This window comes from Hyposmocoma kahamanoa, unplaced genomic scaffold (assembly GCF_003589595.1).
Source record: "Hyposmocoma kahamanoa isolate Upper Pololo Valley unplaced genomic scaffold, ASM358959v1 87, whole genome shotgun sequence".
Classification (NCBI taxonomy): domain Eukaryota; kingdom Metazoa; phylum Arthropoda; class Insecta; order Lepidoptera; family Cosmopterigidae; genus Hyposmocoma; species Hyposmocoma kahamanoa.
Window position 1 is genome coordinate 7,881,616 of NW_020654422.1, and position 25,538 is coordinate 7,907,153.

Consider the following 25,538-nt stretch of genomic DNA (forward strand, 5'->3'; position numbering starts at 1 on the left):
ATTGGAATTATGTATATTTTTACGGGCATATAAAATATTTCAGTAAATGTACTGTTATGTCACAGTCATGATACCAGTCTCCTCCGGTCGTCGTCCAGGCTGCCACCATTCCTATTTCTGATGCCAAACAGTAATGTCAGCATTACTGTGCTCCCGTTTTGAAGGATAAGGGTGCTGGTGAAATTACAGGCACATGGGACTTGTCAACTTATGCCTGGGATGACAGACGCAGTGGCAGTGTTCCTCAGATCTTTGCGATTTAAAGCTCTGAATGGCACTGCAACTGTTATGGACAGGCGTGTAGCTTATCATTAGGTGCACGAGTTGTTCATCCCGTTACTTGATATTATTATTATTAAACCTAGCAGTGAGTGAAATCAGGCTGTGGATGATGATGCTGATGATGATGAAAGTGCCATTTTTTGCATTTTCTCGTGTGACGTACCTTTACCTGCCATATGTAAAAGAAACGTAACATGACAGACGCTGGTTCTTCTTGAATTCTTCTTTGTGTTTGTTTCGATCTTTATGTCAATAATAATAACAAACTAGTGGTAATGAAAATACTCTTATAGAATAGATATATCGTTAGGGATAGTGCAATTACGCGTATCTAGCATTTGATTATGAGTTTCCATTTTGGTAATTTTGTGGCCAAATCAAACCCGCATAAATGTCGTGGCAGCCAAATCAACGCGATTTAAGGGAATCTATTGTTATCAGTCGGTCGACAACATGAATTAATACTTACTGTGCAAAAATGAAAGTTGTAGCCATTTTAAATAAAAAAATAATAAAGTTTAATCCCTCTCCAGTAAAATTTGATTTAGTGCTGATACGCGCTTTTTACCAATACTACATACGCGGATTTGCACTATCCACGATCTTGTGAAATAGTGAATAGAATAGTATAAGCTTCATTGCTCCCAAAATAAAACCAGTGACATTATAAAACATAGTTAAAGGTACAATCGGCGGCCTTATCGCTAGACAGCGATCTCTTCCAGGCAACCTTACAAATTATTACGGAGTTATAAATAAAGGGCAGTTAATGGTGCACAAAGCAACTGAACAGTGTATAAATTGGACCGAATACACTCTTAAACTAAATTCATAAAACGTACTATAGAACGTACATACACATTGTTACATACTAAATATATAACTATCTACATATATAATACGCAGAATATGCTTGTAATACATAATTTTTTATTTTTTATAATTTAAAATTATGTATTACACGCATATTCTACATAGTCCACGCTATCAGTTTCAGAACTGGCCACTTACATAAACAATATTTAAAACGCAATCACAACATTTAAAAATGGAACTCTTTGGCTGTAGAATACAGTTTGTTTCATCTGACTGTCACTTGTTTTTACATTGTGGCGTAATTTTAGAAATTGGTTGTCTGTATCAGCATGGATTTAACTCGTGAAAATTTTCGTAGTATGATTTTCTATGACTTTAAGTGTAATTGAACAGCTCAGCGGAGCTTCGCTCGGTTCCAAACTGCTTTTGGCGATGAAGCACCATGCAAGACGACTATTTATAGCTGGTTTACAGAACTCAAACGCGGTCGTGTGAATCTCAGTGACGAATTTTGTGATGGTCGCCCATCCACTGCTGTGAACAACAAAAATATCGATGCTGTGCGCCGTATGATCAAACAGACAGGCATGTGATATACCATGAGATTTGGGCATTTTTAGGCATAGGCATGAGTCAAATACAATCAATACTACACAAACATTTGGGTGTGAAAAAGCTGTGCTCTCGGTGGATCCCACACAATTTGACTGAGGTTCAAGAAACGGATCGCGAGACTTGGTGCAATGCCATGCTTACCAGATTCAACGAAGGGGCGTCAAATTTAGTGTGGGACATAGTAACTGGTGACGAAATATGGATTTATAGTTACGATCCCAAAACAAAGCAACAATCGAGAGTGTGGGTCTTTTGAGTTGAGCCGAAATCAACCAAAGTGGCGCGCGTGCAAAGTGCCTCTAAGCGGATGATTGCTTCTTTTTTTAATAAAACTGGACATGTGGCTACTGTTGCTTTGGAGAATCATTGTACCGTGAATAGTGATGGGTACACGACCATTTGTTTGCTGGAAGTTATTGACAAACTCAGTAAAAATAACCGTAAACGCCGTATCATCTTGCACCACGATAATGCAACTTCTGACGCTTCGGCTTGAGAAGTGGCATTATCGTGGTGCAGACAAATGAATTTTTGAAGGTGAACAACGTTGATCTTATGAGCCATCCCACGTACAGTCCCGATCTGGCACCTTGTATCTTTTATTTATTTTCAAAAATTAAGAACTAAGTTACGCGGTCAACGATTTTCATCACCCGAAAGGCTGTCGAAGAGTACAAAAAATATATTTCAGAGATTGTCACGGAGGAGTGGCATAAATGTTTTCAAAATTGGTTCATTCGTATGAAAAAGTGCATTAACGCTAACGGAGAATATTTTGAGAAACAATAAATTCATTTTTGACCTTTTATTGTATTTTTTCTTATTCATTCCAGAAACTTATATATAATCGTTATTTGTCTAGCGATTGAGCACGTATTATGGTTCCGGTAGGTAACACCCTACCGGAACCATAAACGAGCAGCCTGAATAGTAGAATAGAAAATAAAGCGAAATAGTGGTAAAATATTCAATAAAAATAAAAATATTAGATACAAGATAGTTTAAAATTTTGTTAGTACAAAGAGCATTTCACTTACATTCACAGACTCAGGATTCTAAATTGTCTGAAGCATTATGTTCATATCTAATCAAAACGTCTACCTTTATCAAACGAGGATTTAAGCTCTACAGACTTCAGTATTCCCGACAATATTCAAGGAGACCTGACATTTTAAGTGGAATAAGGGATAAATATATAATACTTAGTCAATGTTATATGACAAACAGCTTTGAAAGCAAAAGCTCTCATTGAATTTGTCGTGTGATTTATATCACACACATTTATATTCGCACTACTGCACTCACTTATGTGAGTGCAGTAGTGCGAATTCAACATCGTGCGGTTATGTGTGGGTCTTTATCATTGTAGATAAACCATCCTGCTCTATTATAATAGAGCGCCAACTACACGAAACTTTAGATTACAACTTGCTTTGTACTGACCCACCCAGACACGCAGCTTTGAAGTACTCATATGGAAAATAAACCGCAAAGCTAGATAAATCCGCTAAAAAAAGTAAATCTTTTCCGAATAGTTTCTCGTAAGATTACATAAAAGATAGGAAAAGAAACTATTTTTCCGGATTTAAATCGCGTACATTTGTTTTTACAAACAAACCAACGTTTCGGGCTCTTTACAGGTCCCATGGTCACGGTTGACCGTGATCAGTCAACTGTGACCATGGGACCTGTAAAGGGTCCGAAATGTTGGTTTGTTTAAAAAAATAACAAATATACGCGATTTAAATCCGGAAAAATAGTTTCATTTCCTGTGTGTAACAATCGCGAAAACCTAAGAACTCGATATTACATAAAAGAATTAAAAAAGGGCTTTTAAGAATAATATGCTTCAAATGGAAGCCCATAAATCTCTTTGAATTCAATTGTAGAGCAAATAGTTTCTTGATAGTTTAAGTTAAATGCAATTTACTATCGCCAAGAAGAAGCTTCCCAGTGTTCGTAGTCTTGAAATCAATTTACTTGAGTACAATTTGTTCCTTATTTCATAGTTGCTTCCTTCAACAAAACCATCTTATGTAGAATGACACATTTTGAGAACAAATAAACTTCTTACAAAAATTAATTCCCTTTATCATTCAAAGTATATTCATCTACTTATACTTAAAATTTTTCCTTTATGCTAAAATTCTTTGAAGTCGAGGAAAGCTCCCAAAAAGTAATTTTATTAATTACGAGTCAGGAATTCAACAAAGTTCCAAGCCGGAGAGGTCCTTTTCTTTCGCCGAACGATCCATTATCTTATGAAGATTTAGAAATTCCTGCGGTGTGCGTCTCGTCTCCGCGCCGTTCCCGTTCCGCCGCCGCCGGAACAACGGATTCCCTTTCTTCCAAAAAAACCGAGCATTCTTCAAAATTTAATTAAAATATGAGCCAGTAACCGCCGAGTTTAAGACGCGTTATCAGTCTGTAAAGCGACGAAGTGATAAGCTTTAAGGAAGTTTCTGGCTGTAATTAACCTGTTTCAAAATTCGCATTTAAAATTACAACAATGGAAAGAATGTAAATTCTTTACATAGATCCATTATTAAGACGGATGGGTGAGTTCTACAGCCACAGCGAAGTTTTGTAAAGTTGCTCAGAAAACAAAGGGTGTTGGCGCCTACTGTCCTTCGGCATTTTTCTGGAATATTACTGACTTGTCGATGTATTTTTTTATCGCTTCCTTCTGTCAGAGGTCGCTACAGGCACGCCATTTACCATCAGAAACAAAACCCTCCCAGTTGCCTCCGCAAACCGCAAGTCGCAGTAACAGGTGACTTTTACGAGTCATTAACATTGCGTATTTTGCTTTATTTGTAAAGTCTGATACTTATTTAAATTAGGAGTTTGTTCCAGTTTAGTTTTTAACATTAGACTTTGCGAGTGCTTTTTAGGAGGTTTAGGGTGATAATTAATTAAATATCTATCTGCTTAATTATATGGTAAATGGTGTCTAAAATTTCGTAAAATCTGCATGCTGTTGCGTCTAAATAGTAAGTACCTAAAATATTTTATAACTCAGTGCTAATACATTTTTAAACTATTAACATACACATAAATATTATACTTCCTATATACCAATAAGGCGCGGGAACATGGACATAATAATTTGGTATTACGACGTATATGGGTCATAACTGATACGTTCATGCATATTTATAACTATGATTGGTCATTACGTAATGCAATTCAGCGTTAACACCCCCGTGTGATATTATTAGCCGGATCCTTCTGTAAGTAATGAATATTAGGAGCGGAGAGCTAATTGTTTATTCTGTTTAGTTGGCCAGAGGGGGCGATTGAATATTTTACAAGTCCGCAGGCGGTCATGGTGCTGGGATTCGTTTACGCGCATATTTAATTATCACTCATGTGTTGTTACTCACTTGACTTTTCTGTGAAAAAATACCATGGTTTATCTGTACAATAAATATGAAAATATAGAGTCCAGACTAAGAGCGGTTACAGACGGCGATTTTTAGCAGCGATGCAAACGCGATGAAAATGCCATGCAATAGCGATGCAGTCGCTAATCGTCTACCTTCACAAATGCGCGCGATTTAACCAGCGATGCAGTCGCGCATTTGCATCAATGCAATCGCCCTTAAATCGCAAGTGTAGCCATGCAATCGCGCGTTTCACAAACGCGCGTTTGCATCGCTGCTAAACGTCGCCGACTCTTAAGGCATATTCACTAAGGCTAAGATTTTGAAACGAACTTTAACTTCGCTAAGCAAAGATTGTGAGCTAAACAAGTTTTTCGTACTTATAAAACGAACTTCGCTAAAGTTTAAGCAAGAAATTAAATCAAACTGAGTTTAGTAATTTCTTTCTTACACTTAGGCCGGGAGATTCTCGGGCCGGGAGAATTTGGGTATAATTTTTGGTTGTCTATTTTCGTTATCTATATATATGTGTGTGTGTATGTGTCCATGGCACCCGTGATACGGGTTTCCCTAGTGCGTAGCCATGAGTATGTACATTATTTATTATTTATTTTATTATTCATTTAAAGTTTTTCTATTAATTTTGTAAATACGAAAAACTTGCGTAGTCGAGGTCAATGTTCATTTTATAAATATCAGCTTTAGAAGTTAAATATAAAGCAGGTAATAATAGACTAAAAACTAACAAAATGGAATCATTGTACTCTTGGCGTAATGTTTGTTTTAGTACTATTCAATAGGTGGCGCTATCTTAATGTTATTATATAGGGAAACTAAACTATACGATAACAATAACATCCTGTTGCATCTTTGTAACAGTGTAGTTCTGAGTACAATAACAAGACCAGGCGTTATCAGCATCAGAAACGCTGCGACCTGTAATATTGTTAATAGTTTATAGCATGTCACATACGACGAAGAAAGTTTATATTACGCCATATCGGTTCGAATACAATTTAACGAAGTGGCGTAGTTTGTATAAGAATCTTTCTTCTTGCCGTTTCTTAAGATATCGAACCAAATGACTCGGATCATATTTTAAATTAAGTTCTTAATAGTATATAGTAGCATTAAAATGGCAAATGTTGTAATACCGTTAATATTTTGTCCGAAATAACGTTTGTTTTTGTTTTTCTTTTAGGATATGTTGAATATTTATCGCAAAGACACGATTAGGTTCGGTTAGGTTAGGTTAAGTTAGGTTTAAAAGAAAAAACATTTTCCTCTCAAAATTACTTTCGAGGTTATGAAATTTCGACCAAACGTTATTTCTGGAAAAAGTCATTTCGGACTACTGATAGGTAATCAATAATTATTACTTAACAACACTGTAGCACTTGTGTTAAGGAAGTCGGAAACAACGACGATAGGTACCAGAAACACCCAGCCCTGAGACAATATAGAAAAGTTACTTTTTCTACATAACAAGCCACTCGACGAAGAAGGTCGTCATTTAATTAAGTGTATTTTAGTTGTAGCTACGCGTCTTTTGTTTCTATTCCTAGACATTACCAACAGAAAGAACCTTTAATACGTCACGTTTAATAGTACTATTCCGTTTTAGTATCGCATTCGAAACCTAGACGCGAGTACGTAGTTCGGCGTGTGCAGAGAAAATTTCAATAATCCCGTAGGTTTGCGAGGAGCGGCACGCACGTGTTCCGGATTACCCATAATTGATGGGACCCGCGTCTAATCTCTGCACTTTGCTCTGTGAGCCCTGTTACGTACTGACATAGTAGGACAAGAGCAGTGGTTCTATTTTTATGAAAGAGTGCCGATTTCGTACTTACACAAACGTGCGCGATCGTGGTGTCTGTAGACAATCTATCAAAATGACTGTAGTAGAGTAAGACCACAGATTGTACTCACTGAGTGCGGTTGTGTGCAAATTGTTGATGCTTGCATAGATACACTACTGTTCTATTCTTGTTACAAAAATCTATGTTTACTTAGTAAATATTCAACTTTATTGCTCCACTATTCTGATTGTTTTGTTTTGATTGCGTTGCTTGGATTGGAAAGTAAAAATAAAAAGGTTTGTTTCTGTATTTCAGTTTTGTTATCTCCGTGTGATTTAGCGAGGGGAGGTTATAAAGTAAAAATTTCCACTAAGTAAACATTTCATTTTCAAAAATGTTATTTTGTGACACTAGGAGACGGGAGGAATAAGTCGTGCGCCTGGTGGTAAGAGACACACCTGTTCGTTACAGTTGCAGTGCTACTCAGAACCTTAAATCGCAAAGATCTGAAGGGTACTGCCACTGCGCTCGTCACTCTATATAAGTAGACAAGTCCCATGCGCCTGTAATTTCACCAGCTCCCTTACCCTTCGAAACCAGCAGAAAAAGTAGTACTTCCCTTGACGAACTCTTTTACAAGGAGCTCTACTGCTACTAGAACTGTATTACGTTTGTTTATTTGTTACTCCATTGTAATTGTTTGGCAAACCGAACATATGTACTGTTAAGACCAACTGGCCATTGAATATTTCACTACCTTGAAAGTTAAGCAATAGGTGACTCTCACTTTGGTTAGGGCAACTTAAAGTCATCCCATCTCAAATCTAATTTGATGAACTCATTACATTACTACCAGACACTTATTTAAATATCCTTATGAGAAATTGTAGAAAGCAGATTGTGCCTGTATACTTACCCATAAGAAGCAACACGTGGAAAGATAATGGAAAACAATTTTCCTCTTGATATCAAGAAATTAGTATTTCATTTTGATAATAATAGCAGTGTTCTTATCTTTCTATTCCGCTCTGTATTTAATTTGGGAATTCGGGTGAGTCTTGAGTCGAAGAAGCCGTTGAAAAAGAAATGAACCACTCACCGCGTTTGACGCAAATGGCGCGAATACAATAACGTCAACTGATATATTATGTACACCTATATGTGCGATAGGGAAAACTTTTCGCTGGAAAATTTTGTTGCCTTACTTTTCCACAAAGGGGAAAAATCACTGGGAACGCTTTCGCCCTTAGCATTTATTTGCTAAGAGCGTAATTCACCCAGCCCCGTGGTTGCGGTGCGGAGTGAACTCGCGTGCGCTTCTTATCTCCAGATATTTAAATTCCTGCCCGAGCCTCAAAATAGTTCAAATTAAATGGAGTTTGTAAATTAAGTGTTGCTATCACGCAATCCCAGGGAAATAGCTCTAAGTGGTTTGGTGTACGATCTACTATTTTATCTGGCTTGACTTAATGACAACATTTGGACTATGTAAAGGTTGATAGCGGAATTGAGCATTTACCGTTTTTTTGAGTGTTTTTTGTTTTGATTTGCTTTCTTAGCAGGTTACCGATTTAAAAGATAATGCATAATTGTTTAGTTGATTTATTATATCGGCCGTGTTCGGCCGATCATCGTGATACCAGAAACTGAAAGTAAAGGATAGGAAATTGGAATTGAGATGAAAGTTAAGCTTGAGCGAGCTATCATAACCACAACCATACTAAGTAGTTTATTGTAATTACTAATATAAAGACATAACACGAATAAAAATTCCTTCTATTCGTCCTTCTTTGTATAAATAATTATAACAAACTAGTGGAATAATTTCATAAAATTAATTGAATGTTACAACCGTAAATCTAAATTTAATATCACAACCGTACGTACGTACGTATCAAGATTACACGACAATGAAAACAAAACTTATTAAGTAAAGGTCATTCTGTGTTGTTGGTTGGGGATATTTATTTCATATATTAACATAAATATATCTGGCAATAACCTTAAAAGAATCTCTGAATATGAAATGTGCCGCGTTACAAATTATTATTGCATGCGATTATTATGAAATAAAACAAAAATAGATCCGACGTGAAAGGCAGACGGTTTGAGGGAGGGTAAGGAGATGTGGGGTGGGGTGGGCAGCGATCGCTCTCAGGGGTAAACAGCCGCCGATTGAATGTGAAAATTTAATTCAGGTCATTTTCATCGTCAGAGCGAAGGAATCTGTTATTTTTCCCCAAAGATGCTCATCATTTAAAAAATAACCCCTTAAATTTTGAGTGCTTGCAAACTCTCAATTTTAGTGTTAATTATTTATATAAACCACATGAAATTCTCGTGTATCGTGTTAGTCTTACATATTTATGTTTTATTTTTCATCCACGCTTAAAAAGGTGAAAGTTCAACCGTAAGTCACCGCGAGTCTGATTAATCTCTGTGTTATTTCAGTTCTAGAAGTTGTTTTTCAGCTTTTATAAAAATATTCAGTCTGAAAACAGCAAGTTCAAGCTCAGACACAAAAGACTTTGAAAAATGCAAATGAAGCTTGTGGAGGGCAAGCCACCACCGGCGCACCCCGTGGCTTTGCCTGGCATTTAAATGCAACCTAACTTGTCAAAGTTTGGCGCTTTGCAAATGAATGTTAGGTCTCAGCTCGATTTATTCAGGGATTTTGCGAAGAAACCCCTTCTTTTTTAAGATTTTCACTCTAGTCTGCACGTTTCACAGTCAATTTGAAAGAATGTAAAAATAAATTTTGAGAAATATTGAGCAAAAGCTTCGCTGTATTCTGAGACAGCTCGTCTTTTGTTTTCTAAAGTAGATTATGCCTATTATTGTGAAACATACGAATACATTGGATTATTTATATTTTCGTAAAATTATATTTGTTGTATCAAAGTAATTACCACAAATAACGATATTAAACTTTATGTAGGTTGGTGATCTTTTTTTAGGTATGGAAAAGCATTTGATTATAGCCTCACAAGTACTATATTTACATTATCATGGGCTGAAAACTTGAAAACTATTGTACTCAAGGAGGCTTGATATGCATCAGCCATAGTGAAATAAACATCAGCAGTGAAAGCAATAAACTCGTTCTATATTCATATTTACTGGAGCAGTTACTTGGGTCTTTATGGTATCTCCTCGATTAAATTAGTAGGTTCAAATTTCACATTAATTCAATCTTGAGGTTTTTATTAGGGACATACGTGTTTTTATTAGGGTCAAATTCTATAGATCAAAATTAAATTTCGCCGATATATGATGCTAATAAAATTTTTGAAAATGAGGTTTCGCTTAACACAGGTTCTGATTTTTAGAAAAAAACATTAAAACACATGTTACACAGGTCATGTACAAAGGTGAGTTTATCTCTAGCAGAGATCTCCTCCAGCCAACACTAGCCGTGGTGAAAAAAGTTTTCGGGACTAATTATTGTACAATAAATTTATTAAAGTTTGAATGTAGATACAAATGATGATAATATAAATATGACTGATATAATACATCTACATAAAATTTTTATATATTTTTTTATTATACCAAGTAATAGGACGGACACGTCATGCACCTGGTGGTAAATGGGTGGTAAGCGACACACCTGTCCATAACAATTGCAGTGCCACTCAGAGCTTTAAATCGCAAAGATCTGAAGTGAATTGCCACTGCGCCCATCACTCTGAGACAAAAGTTGACAAGTGTTATGTAATTTCACCAGCTCTCTTACCCTTCATAACTGGAACGCTGTAATGCTCACATTACTGCTTGGCAGCAGAAATACGTAAGGTGGCAGTATTTCGCTGGACTAACTCTTTTCTTTAAATATGTACTTATACATACATATACATTAAAAACAAAAAAATGCAGTTCGGAATAGGTATTACATAAAAAAAATTGTTTTATTCAAATCATAGTATAAATAGCGGAAGGAATGTTATATTTGATAACAATAACAAATTGATAGAGCCAATGTGATTGCAGAAGAAATTCCAAGATATATCCAAGGTATTTAAAGAGAAATGTAATTTTATAAATAATAACATTAGTTTAATGTGATTCCGTAATAAAGAGCACTTTGCAAACAATTATAGCCCGCCATAATTGAATCACCAACATTTCTAGACAATCTGTACATCGGAGTGGAACCATTACTCATACTAAGTGGCAGGAAGCATACCGGCCTCGAGCGGGGCCGCCAATAAACTACGGGCATATCTAACGATACAGCTCTTCATTTAACCATATTTATCGCCGGACAAGACCCCACGGCACCTGGATAAACACAGTCCTTTGCAAATTGTATTTCATAGACAACTGAAACGGCTACCGCAATAAATTGATAGAGCTCGACTTACTTTAATAAATGTTTCGAATGCCCCTTTCCAATATATATTATAACTATGTGATGTATAGGGATTTATAACTACAGTCATATATATGAGATACCTGACCCCTTAACATGCCCAACCGATCTTTTGTTTCTGAGAGACATCTTACGTATTGAACAAAAAAAATTAAAGCAATTTCAACTTTATCGCGTAAGCCATACAGTGGAGTGTTGAAGATGATGAACATATATTTAAAACCAATACTAAATTTCATCATTTAACTTCCAAGTAAATTGGTCGAGCGGCTTGTAGTGTCGACTGTCAGTTACAATAGCCGTGGTTCGACTCCACGAGCAATGTTTTGTTTTAACGTTATATTTTTAACAGCATTATTTAACTTTTTAATGTTAACGTTGACAAATCACAATATTTGTTCACTAGAAATTGCCTAATTTGGGTGGGTAGATATTATTAATAAAGCGTAGAGTGGGTATGGATACATTAACAAATCACGAAATCGCTCTGCAGTTTGCATACGATCGTGGCTTCTGCGATTACGCATTGTTCCACGTTTCGTTCCTATTTGTCTATTCAGTTTTAATTACTTTCAAGGTTTTAGTGACTTACAAAGTTTTTCTTTTCTATTTTAATATACCTAACTATTTTAATACGCTTAACGGAATTATTAAAAGTAGAAATTATTGTTCTGTATGAACAAGATTTAGACATTCCTTACACCTAACCAGATGTTAAAAAAAATACAATATTAAATTAATAAATTTTAATTTGAATTAAATTGTATTAATAAATACAATATTATAGTCATAGCTAAATAATATTTTATTTTGTAGTGACTCGACCATGCTTGACTCGAACGATGGTTGCCTCAATTTGCAAAGCAATCCTTATACCACTTGGCCACGACGACCTTACTAAAACTGGTTGAAATTTGTGTTCTGTATTTAAGTAAAAACCATACGTTAAAGATCAAATTAGCTTAAAAACTTTCTTAAAATGTCATTCACTATTGAGACGACCAGGGAGACATACCAAACTAAATTTTACGGCACACAGGCTAAAGATTAAGTTTGTTTAATTTTTGTGCTCAGAATCAAAGGGTCGGCAAAGTCTGCTTGGGGGTAGGTATCTTGTGTTTATGACTGTACAATGATGCAAACGAGTTCCAAATACAAAGATATTATCGTGACATAAGAGAACAAATCAACAAAAAGTAAGGTTTGTGCGTGTATGAGCAGATAAGATGGAAATAGAGTACTTATTTTTTTGATATCTGTCACATCTGAACGCGAAACGAGACGCTCTCAAGGCTAAAACACCTGCAGCCATCTATTCTTACTTTGTCGATAGTGTTCATACGTGTCGCCACTGTTTGCGAACTTTTACTGTTTACTGTAGCCTTCTAAGGGCATATGAAAGCAATAACAGTCGCTGTAGCTGAAATCAGCTACGATGATATTATTATATGATTTTATGATATATTTATATAGAAAATAGAAGGAAAAAAGAGTTAGACCAATAGTGGCGTATAGTGAACAAATAAAGAAGAAGGTCAAAGTGAGCAGCTATAAAGAAGTCGAGGAAGAGGCTACACCGACAAGAACCTGGCTCTTAAATGGGACGATAATGATGACATGTTTATTAGCACGCATCAGTAATACGCACATACTTATTATATCAATATGATACAAGTCGTAAGCCAATATAAATACATGTATTAATTAAAGATTTGTAGTACTGAAGCTGCCGAGAAAATAGGAGCAGTACCATCCATTTTTCACGAAAAAGCGGAAGTAACATTTATATTCTAAAAGTTTCGTAAGTAATTCCTTTAGAAGGGTTGTTTTATTGGACTATGCGTCAATTAGTTTTACGAAACAAAAATGTGGATACTTCCCACAAAGTTTATTCACTTTTCTTCTTAGCATTCAGTGCCATTCAATAATTAACAGAATCACAGAGACACGTAATCATGTTACCTATTGGTTTGGAATGGGCGGCGAATACAGTTATAGCAGTGGAAAAAAGGTAGTATGTATTTAACGTGGTCTTATTTATCAAGGTACGAAGTCCTGTAAGTATTCGTAAAGTACCTAACAAGTAATGTAAACATTTGTATACTTCTCTGTATACAATTAAAAACAAATGGGATGGAAATTCGATTAAACAACATTTAACCCAAGGTTATTACTGTGTATAACAAAATTATATGCGGTTACGGAGCTTTTAGCGTTGGCCAGGTTTGGCGTACGTTGTACCATTTCACCTAAAGTGTGTTGTGAGATTGTAATACTAATTGGTTTTGCAGAATCGTCGGGTAAACTACAACAAGGTGCTTGGTTCTTACATAACCTCCAGCTATAAACAGTTGCCTCTGGAAGTTACTGAAGACTAACTAATTCTCGTAACTTGATTACACAAGAGCAATGTAAGTTTCTGAAAGGACTAAGTAACTAACCGTAATACATAGAACCTAAAATAAATGTAACAAAATAAATATGTGTATATAAATATAAAAACACATAGGTACACTTCCGTCCTTGTTATAACGAACGCATTTGCTTTCCGGTAACTTTGTATAAAAAAAAAACTTTAGAGATATTGGCACCTAAAGTTTTATTGTCACTACTAATTTTCTTTAATAATAAAACTGAAATTAAATCTTATTTAACTTATTTAAAAAAAAAAACTAATTAGAGTGGATGGTATGACTCGTTTCGCAATCCCAGATATGTTATTAAATTTCGCTAAAAACGTCGATTAGGTTGGTTATGATGAGGTGGGCAGTATAGGTTTACATATAAACTTTTTTGTACATTTAATAGACGAAACTGTATAACGCAATATACTGCTATAACCAGCTGGATATATCGTAGTTCCCTCAAAAGAAGCTAGATGGCGTTGGTCGAGTTTATGGTAAATACTAAATCAAGACGTTAAGATTTTCTTTCGCATCGAGAATATTTCGACCGAGTTTTGATTGAGTGAGATATTTTACGCAGCTGTGGGTAGGCATGTGAAGGCCGCGTTCCTTATTGGCAATACTGCGAGGCACCTATCTGCACTTGTGCCCTGAGTTTACAGTGACAGTGTCGCATCAGCCGAAGAGTGTCTTACAATTTACCTGGCGTATAGACAATATTCTATAATACAAACAAAATTGAACTGGATTCTGGTACGTCATCGAATCACCTGTCACAGTTAGAGTATAAATTTTTAATAACTCGCAAAACCTTTTAATATGACATTTCTTTCGAGCAAATTTTATTTTACATGTACTGGATATTCACTCAAAATATTTTGGCTTTCCGTAGAAGTAGATTAAGCTGATGTAGGTTTGTAAATAGAAAATTGGCATTTCGTTTACGAATTCTTGAAAGTAGCAGAACGAAGTAGACGAGTTGAAAAAGTCGTTTTAATTAAAAAGTAACTCTGCATTGTACGTCGCATTGTTCAACTAAGGTCGCGCTAAGTGTTCAACAACTTCTGACGTCAACTACAATTTATTATTAATAAATAACACTTTATATGACTAAATATTTTACTTAAGGCATTGAAGTGATTCATACGGTAGATCAGGAAAAAATATGAAACTCTTGTGATAGATTTAGGAGGAAGATCCGACGCAAATTCCAATTTGTCGAATGTTTTATAGCTCAAATTGCATTCTGGAATCGTGAAGTTTATTACGCCGTCGTAAATTTAGAATCAGGCTTTTATTTTCAAGAATAAATATTTTATTCTACCACGTTACTTCGCTAACTTTTCCCTTTTTGGCAACAAAATTTAAATCTTTTGCTGCAGTTAGGCGCGTGTGGGCTTCTAGCTTCCGCACTTTCAAATTTATTCATGTTTCGTTTCGAATCTAAGTGAAACTTGTCTACGATTGAAACGATTTGTTGTAAAACTTTACAATATTACTCATATTTTCGGAACATATGAGACATCGGGGTCAATATGTTGAAATTGTACAACAATGCCGTAAAGAAAAACAGGACCATATCAAATCTACCTATTTCAATTTCTCTGTCTATGAACATTTGAAATAACAATATAATTTGTTAACTCGAAATAATGCAACTAGTGTCGATTACCAGTAGTTTATTGCCTTTAGTTGTTTTTTTTAAACATAATATCACTATACAAAGAGAAACAAGCGAGATATTAAACAGAGCTTTGTTTTGGGCGAGTTGCTTTCGTTTGTACAGCCTGTTTGGCGAAGTAGTGGGGCGGGCAGACGCCTGCGGCCTCACAACTCGGCCGCCCGGCCTCGCAGACCTCAGGGCTCTGTACACAATTTGTTTGTTATTGTTTAGAATTACCAACACAAACAGCCCGCCTCATAAATTCCAAACTTTTCACCCTCAACTTTTATTAAACAAAGTAGGTACTTACTATCCACATATATGAAATAATTGAAATAATACACCCGACAGTTCGTTAGCTCAGTGGGTCACTTAGGGTTTCGTGCGCTTTTGGAACGATGTTTGCTGATAATGCCTACGTCCGTATAATTCAAATCAGCATACTTTGTATAAAGCTACGTTGTAGCATTCGTAGCAGTCGTAGTCGTAGTCGCAGCGAGTTTGCTGTTTACACAGGTTAGCGCGGTTCACAGGCATTAGAACAATTTCTTATTCAATTTTAGCTACCTAAAACGTTGGTTCTTGCTCATACTCCATGGAATTGTTTACAAAATTCGTGTATCTACTTAATTGAACAAACGTCCGAACAAATTTCAATTTATTTGCGAAGTGCGAAGACATTCCAACTAAATATTCCTTTCGACACAAAAACAGATTAATACTACCAGTCTCGCGACTAACATTGCATTCGTCAAGTCCATTAGCTACGACAATGAAAATTTATAACATATTACCAAATATAATAAAAACAGAAACAAGCGAAACAAAATTTATGGAAGCGTTAAAAACATATTTAGTAGCTAAAAGTTACTATATACACTAGATGAATACTTAGATTATAGGGATACGTTCAATTAATAATAGACATGATTATAATATTCAATACATAATGCAGATAATATGTTTAATAAATTATATTATTGTAAATGAAAATTTACATAAGTGATTATTATGATCTTAACATTTTTTCTCAACAAATATACACTAGCAGTAGAGCTTTTTGTCAAACAGTTCGTCCAGGGTAGTACTGCCACCTTACCTACTTCTGCCGCCAAGCAATAATGTCAGCATTACTGTGTTTCGGTTTAGAAGGGTAAGGGTGCTGGTGAAATTACAGGCACATGGGACTTGTCAACTTATGTCTCAGGGTAGTGCCCTTCAGATCTTTGCAAAGCTCTGAGTGGCACTGTAACTCTCATGGACAGGCATGTAGCTTACCATCAGGTGCACGACTTGTTCGTCCCGTCACTTGATGTTATAAAAAAAACAACGAGCAATATGCACCTGAAGTAATCATAAGGCTAAAGGTAAATAGAATAGGGTTAGGATTCGTTTAATTTATTCAGAATTTTGTCACTTGCTGTGTCCGTACAGAGTCCGTAATGAACTTAATTTATGTTACCTACCACCTTATATTCAAATTATGGTATGCAATAAAGTATGGAGTACTGAAAAGTGGCATATAGTGAATTAACGATGGTTTTAGACCTTGTATGTTTAGTATAAGGTTCGAGATTAATTTGTTCACTCATTGATGTAGATGAACAGCGGCGGATATACGGATCGGAGAGTGGAGAGGAGGTCCCTCGCTACATCAGCAGCCCTCATCGCCAAGGCTCGCCGTTTCCTTTGGAGAGTACCAATAGGAGATTTCATAAGAGGAATAGAAACTCCAAAGGTGGGTCACATTATTTGTTGTTTTGGTAGTTCAGCAAATGTTTTACACGCCATTGATAAGTACACGAAGTATTTGCAAATTGTATTCATATTATTTAAAAAAATGAACTTATTCAATAATATACGAATTCTTATATTAAGCAAGTTAAAAAGTATTAAAGGAGTAAATAATATACAATTCAATAACACTTCAGGATGCTGTTGGGTTTGCTGAGATTGTGCAATGCGTCAGGCATGTTCGCAAAAGCGCATATAGATTGGCATCCAAGCGATAATGCGAAAAAATAGTATCGCTTATGACTTAATAAATAGATAATAAGTAAATATTAGACAGCATCACATACGTAACTCTGATCCCAAAGTAAGTAGCTAAAGCACTTGTGTTATGGAAATCGGAAACAACGACGGTACCACCAACACCCAGACCCGAGACAATATAGAAAAGTTAGTTTTCTATACTGACCTAGCCGGGGATCGACCCCAGGACCTCAGAGGTGGCGATACCATGAAAACCGGTGTGCTAGCCACTCGACCGCCGAGGCCGTCGAATGACTTGTGTCAGTAGCTTTTTTTCGTTTGTTTGTCCAATCCTAATGTACTGGATTGGGCAAATCAAATCTGTTTTTATGTATATTAAATAAATATAGCTTTTGTGTTGTTATAACGTATAATGCTAACTATAAGTGAAAATGTTACTAACAATTTATATGGGTCTATAATGACCTGAAATAAAGAATAATATTCTATACTAAAAATATATTTTCCCGAAAGATCTGGAAAAAATGTTGTTTTTATATTTGATTACACGTTTTTAATATCCTATTAATCATTCAGGTGAAGAAATATTCAGCGAGTCAGGTGGTACTTTGTCGCGGCGCACCAGACGCGCAGACGACTTTACTCACGAGAACAACGCTCGTAATGCGCGCCTCTGCCTTAACAATGGTAAGGGCGCAGTTTATACATTTTTAGTAAACAATTGATTTAGTAAGATTTTGCTTCTTTTTTACGTCTCCTAATTTCACACCAATGTACTGTACATGTCCTGTCTTTGCGTATTTGAAGCTTGGAAAGTTTGAGACAGCTTTAACAACTATTTCAAATAATACTTAAGTTTTTCCTGTTATTACTTGCTAAATATAACACAATAACAAAATCTGTTTTGATTCTAAAACTCTGATACAATATTGCATTTGACACTGTTCTCTGGTGCTGCCATCTTACTCTATAAGAATAACGGTGTACATCGCCAAATGTTGTAAAACTTTGCCAAACTCGTTATATAAAATTTTACAATTTTGAATTTTTAAAGGATTATATTACATGGATCTAAACGTGCCACTAATGCGTCAGGTCAAGATTTAAAAAAAAACTATCTGCGTTCACGACGTGCATTATTTATTTTTTGATCAGCTCAGTGCTTATTAAAAAACTGCCGATAAAATATTATATCGAGTTATTATATTTTTGCGATTGTTGCACATAGGAAGTGCAACTGTTTTTTCGGATCTAAATATCAGATCTGCAGTCTGCGCGCAGCTGCAAGCATGTCATGGATAAAGCTACACACTGAATTAAGTTCGACAAACCCCAGGTCCTTGCAAAAGAAGTCTGTTATATACCCAGGATGCTGCGAGTGACCATTAAAACTTTTAAAAGTCGTGCTAATTTCCCTGTTGAATTCCCCATTTTCAAAAATTTTCAGAAACCACTTTCTCCGTAACCCCAGTTTATCCTCGGATGAAAAATCCCACGCAGACATAAGACTGCAATACTAATTAGTATGTTTTAAGTTATTTTAATTGTCATTGTTAATTAATAATAAATTTTATTAAATAAAAATATCTTGTCGTTAAAATAAAATAATTTGTAAAACACGTAGAGTAAATTGAAACGACTTTTTAGTCGTAGCGCCATCTATGAATTCGGCCTGATTGAAGGAAGAATTTTTTGAAAGTAATTTGACAAAAAAAATTTGAATATCAATTCAATAAAAATTTAAAATACAGTGAATAGCGACATCTCTCGCCAGGGCCGGTAGCTGTAAAGGTATCTAACTGGGTGATAAAACTTTCATAGATTTTTCATAGATAGCGCTACGGCTAAAAAGTCATTGAAAAACCAGGTACAAAGACACGACAACAAGCACATAGAAAAATTCGTGAGGTCCGCTGGTCCGTTCCGTGGCTTGGTTGGTATAGCGTCTGGCACGGTGTGCTAGAAGACGTCGGTTCGAATCCGGCCGGATCGAAGGAATTTTTTCTGAGTGTTCGGTCTTTGTATTATATCCAAATCCAAATTCAAAGCACTGTACCGGCAACACCTACTCTCACTTCAAAAATCGGTGTAGTGTGTTCTTATTCTTTAACGTAGTTTGCCTAGAATCGAATTTTGTTGTTGCTTTGATCTATTCTTATTATGTGTATAATTATATTATAATACTAATTACATTACACAACGTTAAATCCTCTTTACAGTCATAACTTACACCTACAGCTGTAATTATATTCACATTTGCTCATGCACTTACATGTTAAACAGGTTATTTTAGATGCGCTATTTACACTTTACTATGTATATTATTATTGTCAATGTATAACTTTACTCGTAGTCGTTATATTTTTGCTTTCAAATAACTTAATCCATCTCGTTGACTGAAAACTAGCGCCTTAGGAAACTTTGGCATATGCTGAGTCAGCGCCGTTTCACTGCTATGACAATCATGTTTTGTTTTTTCTTTTATGCTTAATTTGTATTTGTGTTATATCAGTGAATAAAGTGTATATCTATCTATCTATCTATTAATAATTAAATTATGTTTTTTTTTTATGAATCCTAATCATAAATCCTATGTAATTTTCTATAATTGCTTCTAATTTATTTTGCATGCGCAAGTAAAATAAACCCGATTTTGTTTTATTTATTTTTTAAATGCATTTGCTATGGAAATTTAAACAAAGTCAGAAATAGTAATAAGAAAACCAATATTTCGATTTTCCAGCAGCTTCTATCCAACCTTCTTTTATTTTGAACTCATTGGAAAAACTTAAAAACTAAAAATACTCTAATTTTAATACACGAGTATAATGGAATTTAAATATCTAAATTATCTAAAACAATAATACACATACATTTTTCTTCAAGCAACAGCAACATATAAATTGACATGAAATTGAAACGGTTGTACGAAATAATATGAGTTGTGTTAAAGTTACTCGAATTAAAATGTTTAGTAATATTAATAATAATAAAATAAAAGAAATCAATTTAACGTGAATGCTTTTCGCCTCGATATTTTAGGGAGTTTAATTACAAAAATCATAGTAAGAAATTCAAACATTTCAGTAAAAATTTATTGTCGATAAACATGGTAAATGAACATCACTATACTTGAGTCTAGAAATTTCCATGGACATAAAAAGAAAACATTGAATAATAATAGAAATAGTAACTAAAAATGCAAATAGCCGGTGGAATGTTATCTCACTGGTTTTAAAATGCTTGTTTTCACTCCAATTTTTACAAGGTGGATCGTTACAACTTGGCATTTTCATGTTTTACGAGAGTTTTTCTATGTACAACGATCGCCATGTCACTGTGACGATGTTTGTAGGCATGTCACCTCGATATGATAATTTTGATCATATCGAGGCGACACGAACCACGCCCCCATACCAAATCTCCCCTTTTATTCTATATATATATGGCTGTGATCGAAACGTTGGTTTGAAACAAATATACCTACGCGATGGAGATCGGAAAAATAATTTCATAACAATGATTATATTATAGATTTCACAGTATCTCATTTCAATGTCAGTTAAACTACAGACTCATTGTGTTGTTCATATTTATTATTAAACCATTACGTACAGGATGTAAAGGAATGGTGCAAGATCGTAGAGATTTGCTGTCAAATAGTAACGTTTTTTTTTTAAATTAAAAAGCAAGTGCGCATTTGACTTCAGTCTCGCCTGATGAAAAGTGACGACGAGGTTGAAGATGGAGCATGCATATCTAAATAATGCCTATTCACATTCGCCTCGAAAAATCCCAAGTTGTCCCTACATCACTAATCTCGAGCCTAACATAAACACTTGCTTGGAAGTTAGTGGATGATGGCGGGAAAATTTAATGTTCAATCGATGATATTATGTTTTAAATACGATACTAATTTTCAAATACTCTAACTACTTTAAAATTAAGATCGTGTTTAAACAATAAGTTACAAATTATTTTGCTACAAATCTATAAACTACATGATAAAAAAGTAAACCGATATTGTATCAATGGCGTTATCAGTCGATTACAATAAACATGATTGCTATAATCTTTATTTATTATTTTTACGTAATCTCAGCACAGAGTACTAAAAAACCGACTTCAAAAGCATTCATCCACTAGTTTGCCACTCTTAGAGACGGAATATTTTCTTCAAATTTGAATGGGACCATTTCTGAGATAGCCTCTTTCCAACAAAAAAAGACTCATCAAAAATAAACAGCCGGAGTTATCGCGTAACATACTTAAAAACAAAAACAAACAATCGAATTGAGAACCTCTTCTTTTTTTGAAGTCGGTTAAAAATGAAAGTGATACTGGTATATAAAAATAAATATATAAAAATTTTTGCATTCAATCTTATAATTTTTTCCAATTTAAATAAGATGTACGAAAAAATTTGCAATGAAAATAACGATCCAAAATCATTGAAACTAACACCTTTCGTAGTTCATGACGTTAGATGTCGATTTTGAGAATATGTTTGGATCCGATCTGTGTCTTACAGTGATTCTATGAAATCAAATATTTGTTTTCGATGTTTACCACCGTAAAGAACGCTACTGTTAGACGTACTCAGTAGTAGAAGTATTCTAACTAAATAAATAACATAAAATCCATGTACCTATTACGTTACGATAAATGAAATGAAAATTATGTTATTAATTAATTTAATTTAATTAATTAATTAGAGTCGATGTTAAGATCGACACTACATTATCCTATTTTAAAACGAAATTTAAAATTTCTACACAGTTCTGCTATTTTGCATATTGGATTTCTGTAAGATGCATATTACATTCTTTGATTTTCACCGCACTTTTTTATTGTACCCTGTATACTAACCACATTTAAAAAAAATGTTCGTTGTGTTATTTTAATTCGGACTTAAATATACTCAAATGAGCGATCGGTTGACTGGTAGCTCAATACATATCTCAACCAGATTACGGATGCCTTGGAAAAGGCCAGCTCCAATGAAAGAATCGTAAAAATATGAGATTGTGTGCAAAAGACTGATGCGAGTGAAGAAAGTGAACGAGATATGTCAGCAATGTTACGAGTGGAAGTGTCTGCCTATCCATTGGGAGGCAGGCGTGATAGTGTGTATATATGTGCTCGTATAAACATATGTCCTTGTATACACGTAGCATTTTGTTCGTATTACATCATATCCAGTGAAGCTTTAAATCAATATCGGAGGAATGAACAAGGAATTGTATATGTACTGAAATGTCGCATTCCTGTTTAGATATTGTACTAAGACATTCTGTAGGTGCCTACCTATTACATCGCGACGTGAAGGTGCTGCATGCCTTTGATAAGGATGCTTCGCATAGTTTCTCTAACGCTAACGTACGCGTCTGAAGTGCCTAAATGTCGGAAAATTATACTCATGACTTAAGACATGTCTTCTAACATAATACGATGTAACCATGTCACTCTCCTTCTGCAGTTACTACACGCTGTTCCCTAAGATACTGTACCCTCTAACTGGCGATTTATATCTGTGGGCCATATTACGCATTCAACAGCAATTGAGGGAGAATTTTAAAGAAATTAACATTTTTTACATTGATGAAAATTTAAGCTGTGTTAAGAATAATAGTATGTTTTTAATAAAAAAAACAGTGATGTTAATATTAATAAGAGGAATAAAACTTAACTGGTTGTTCTTGACAGTTGTCTTTACAAAGTGACAAATTCACTTAAGGGGAAACGTATAGGATTCTATAATAAGATTCCGGTTGATATTCAAAATTTACCATTTACGAGGTTTAAAACTATTGTGAAACAAAAACTTTGCACTAAAGGTTTATACATTTTTAACTTATTGCGAATATTGTGATTATTTTCATTTATGTATAATATTTAATTATTCATTTATAAACGAGAATATATTACGTATATTTGCTCATTCAATATTTTTTATTTCATTTTAACTTTGAGTTACAATAGTATTTTATTTCTTGTGCGATATTACCGATTATTTGGCACTTTTTATGGGACATGTAAAGAGCCTGAAACGGTTGTATGTTTAAAAAAAAAATATAGCCGATTATAAATCCGAAAAAAATATTTCATTTCCAATAAAAAAAGTGTTTGTTTAAGGTTATCGTATAACTTGTTTCCTTTTAACATGTATTGTAGTTTCAATTCCAACGGGCAGAAACCTAAGAACTCGATAAACATCTTGTTTATTTCAGTCCATTTTGTTTTCACGTGTACGTTACAAAAATAACCTAGCTACATAAAATTCAGGTTGCTCAAATACACCTTTACACGTTTATGGATGCGGTAACTTCATCTTTGGGCTGTTAACATCACTTACCTAGGAATTCTTTTTTACCATTGTAAATTAATTAATAATAACGCACACACTTACAGCCCCGCACTGGGGAAACCCCGTATCGCGGGTGCCATGGATGCACACACAGACAACCACAAATTACACCCAAACTCATGAGAGAAATAAATGAATGTAATATAATAATAACAATATAATAACGCACACACTCAACATATGAGAAACAAACATTATTCTCCCGGTGCGGGAATCGAACCCGGGGCCTCTGCGTGGTAGACCGGCATGGTAACCGTTCCACCGCGGAAGCAATTCAATTCCGGACCTCGTTCCATGTCAATAAATATTTATAATAAACTACTAGAATATTTAAAAACAGAACCAAACATTAATAAATTCCTAAAAATATTAAAAAAATATTCATTTCTAAGAGTTATTACTATGTGAACGGGTATTTCTAGGATAAATTATAATAATTAAGGTCTGCCTCTAACCCTTCCATGTTGCGATGCTTGTTAAGGTGCATGTGTTTGTTAGTGTATAAGATATTTATGTAACGACAACACATGTAAAACACTTATAAATAAATAAATAAACATAATTTCTGATAAATGAAAGATTAGATAGTATAAATTATTGAATCGCCAAAGATTTTTCTTAAGTTTTTTCTGTATGTATTACAAAACTGTCTCCGTGGCTGAACGGTTACCGTGCTGATCTGCCACGCAGAGGTCCCGGGTTCGATTCCCGGGCCGGGAGAAATATTTGTATGGGCCAACATTTATTTCTCTCGTGAGTTTGGATGTAATTTGTTGTTGTCTATGTGTGTGTCCATGTCACCCGCGATACAGGGTTTCTCTAGTGCGGGGCTATGAGTGTGCATTATTTACGAAATGTAAACGGTTTTAAATATCTGCGAAGCAAAATGAGTAAATAAATAAATCAATCACGCAAAACAAAAACACAAAATAAAACACTCTTCCGGTAAAACTAAAGTTAAAACTATCTTGCTACTACTGACGTTCTTTTGTATAGTGACAGCGGTTACCAATTTAGTTTCATAAAACTCCAAAACACAGAATTTCATATTCTCCTTGTTACTTGTTAGCGAGAAAGATTTCATAACCAACAGCTTGCCTTAACCAGATTTTTTCATTTTTTATATTCCTTTTTGTTTATTCATTAGGTACCTTGTACTGTTCAGAATATGTCAGTGAATTGAGAAGTAGCTTAAAGGCCTTTGAAAATTGTGCTGGAGATAATTATATTGATGAATGCTTAACCAGGTACCCCAGGAAACGGGGGCCAAGTATGTGAACGCGAGTGCGACTCCCCACCGGAACCTGCGCCGCCCGAAGTGCCACCGCGGGGACCCTCACTGCATGTCACTCTGCGCCATCGCCAGGTACCATGCGACCAGAATGCTGAGAACGACCGCCTCTATTTGTCTGAAGGTGAGTATGTAACTTAACTTTATAGGCTACCTCTAAGCCTACATGATTGTCAGATAAAACGTGTATATTATGACCTTTGTCATAATACTAACCAGGGCATATGACTTCCAAATCTAACAGAATAGTTGAGGATTTAGAACATTCAAAAGTAGCACCAGAAATCCATGTATCAAGAAAAAATTATGTTCACTTTCTAAAAGGCGGTTTGTTGTAAATTTTCCAAATAAATATCGTTTGGTTTGACTTGCCGACGAAGTTCTTGAATGAAGTTTCCCTCAATCAAAGTTAAGATATAGAATCCGCGATAAAGCAGTCAAATGATACTACTGTGTTTCGCGTTGAATTCATCAAATCATGGGAATCAGTGATAAAAACATAAAGTACTGACAATTCAACGCACGCACGGTACCACGTACGGCC

General features: G+C 35.0%; 1 protein-coding gene across 1 annotated transcript in view; it reads left to right on the plus strand.

Annotated features, from left to right (window-relative positions):
- Nucleotides 1-25,156, plus strand: part of LOC113235395 — a 135,837-nt gene extending 110,681 nt beyond the window's left edge. Inside the window, exons 3-5 of the mRNA XM_026471074.1 lie at nucleotides 16,942-17,079; nucleotides 17,913-18,023; nucleotides 24,951-25,156. Coding sequence (XP_026326859.1) covers nucleotides 16,942-17,079; nucleotides 17,913-18,023; nucleotides 24,951-25,135 — 434 coding nt within the window. The 3' untranslated portion in view covers nucleotides 25,136-25,156. The remainder of the gene's footprint in view (nucleotides 1-16,941; nucleotides 17,080-17,912; nucleotides 18,024-24,950) is intronic.
- The last annotated feature ends 382 nt before the right edge of the window (nucleotides 25,157-25,538 follow it).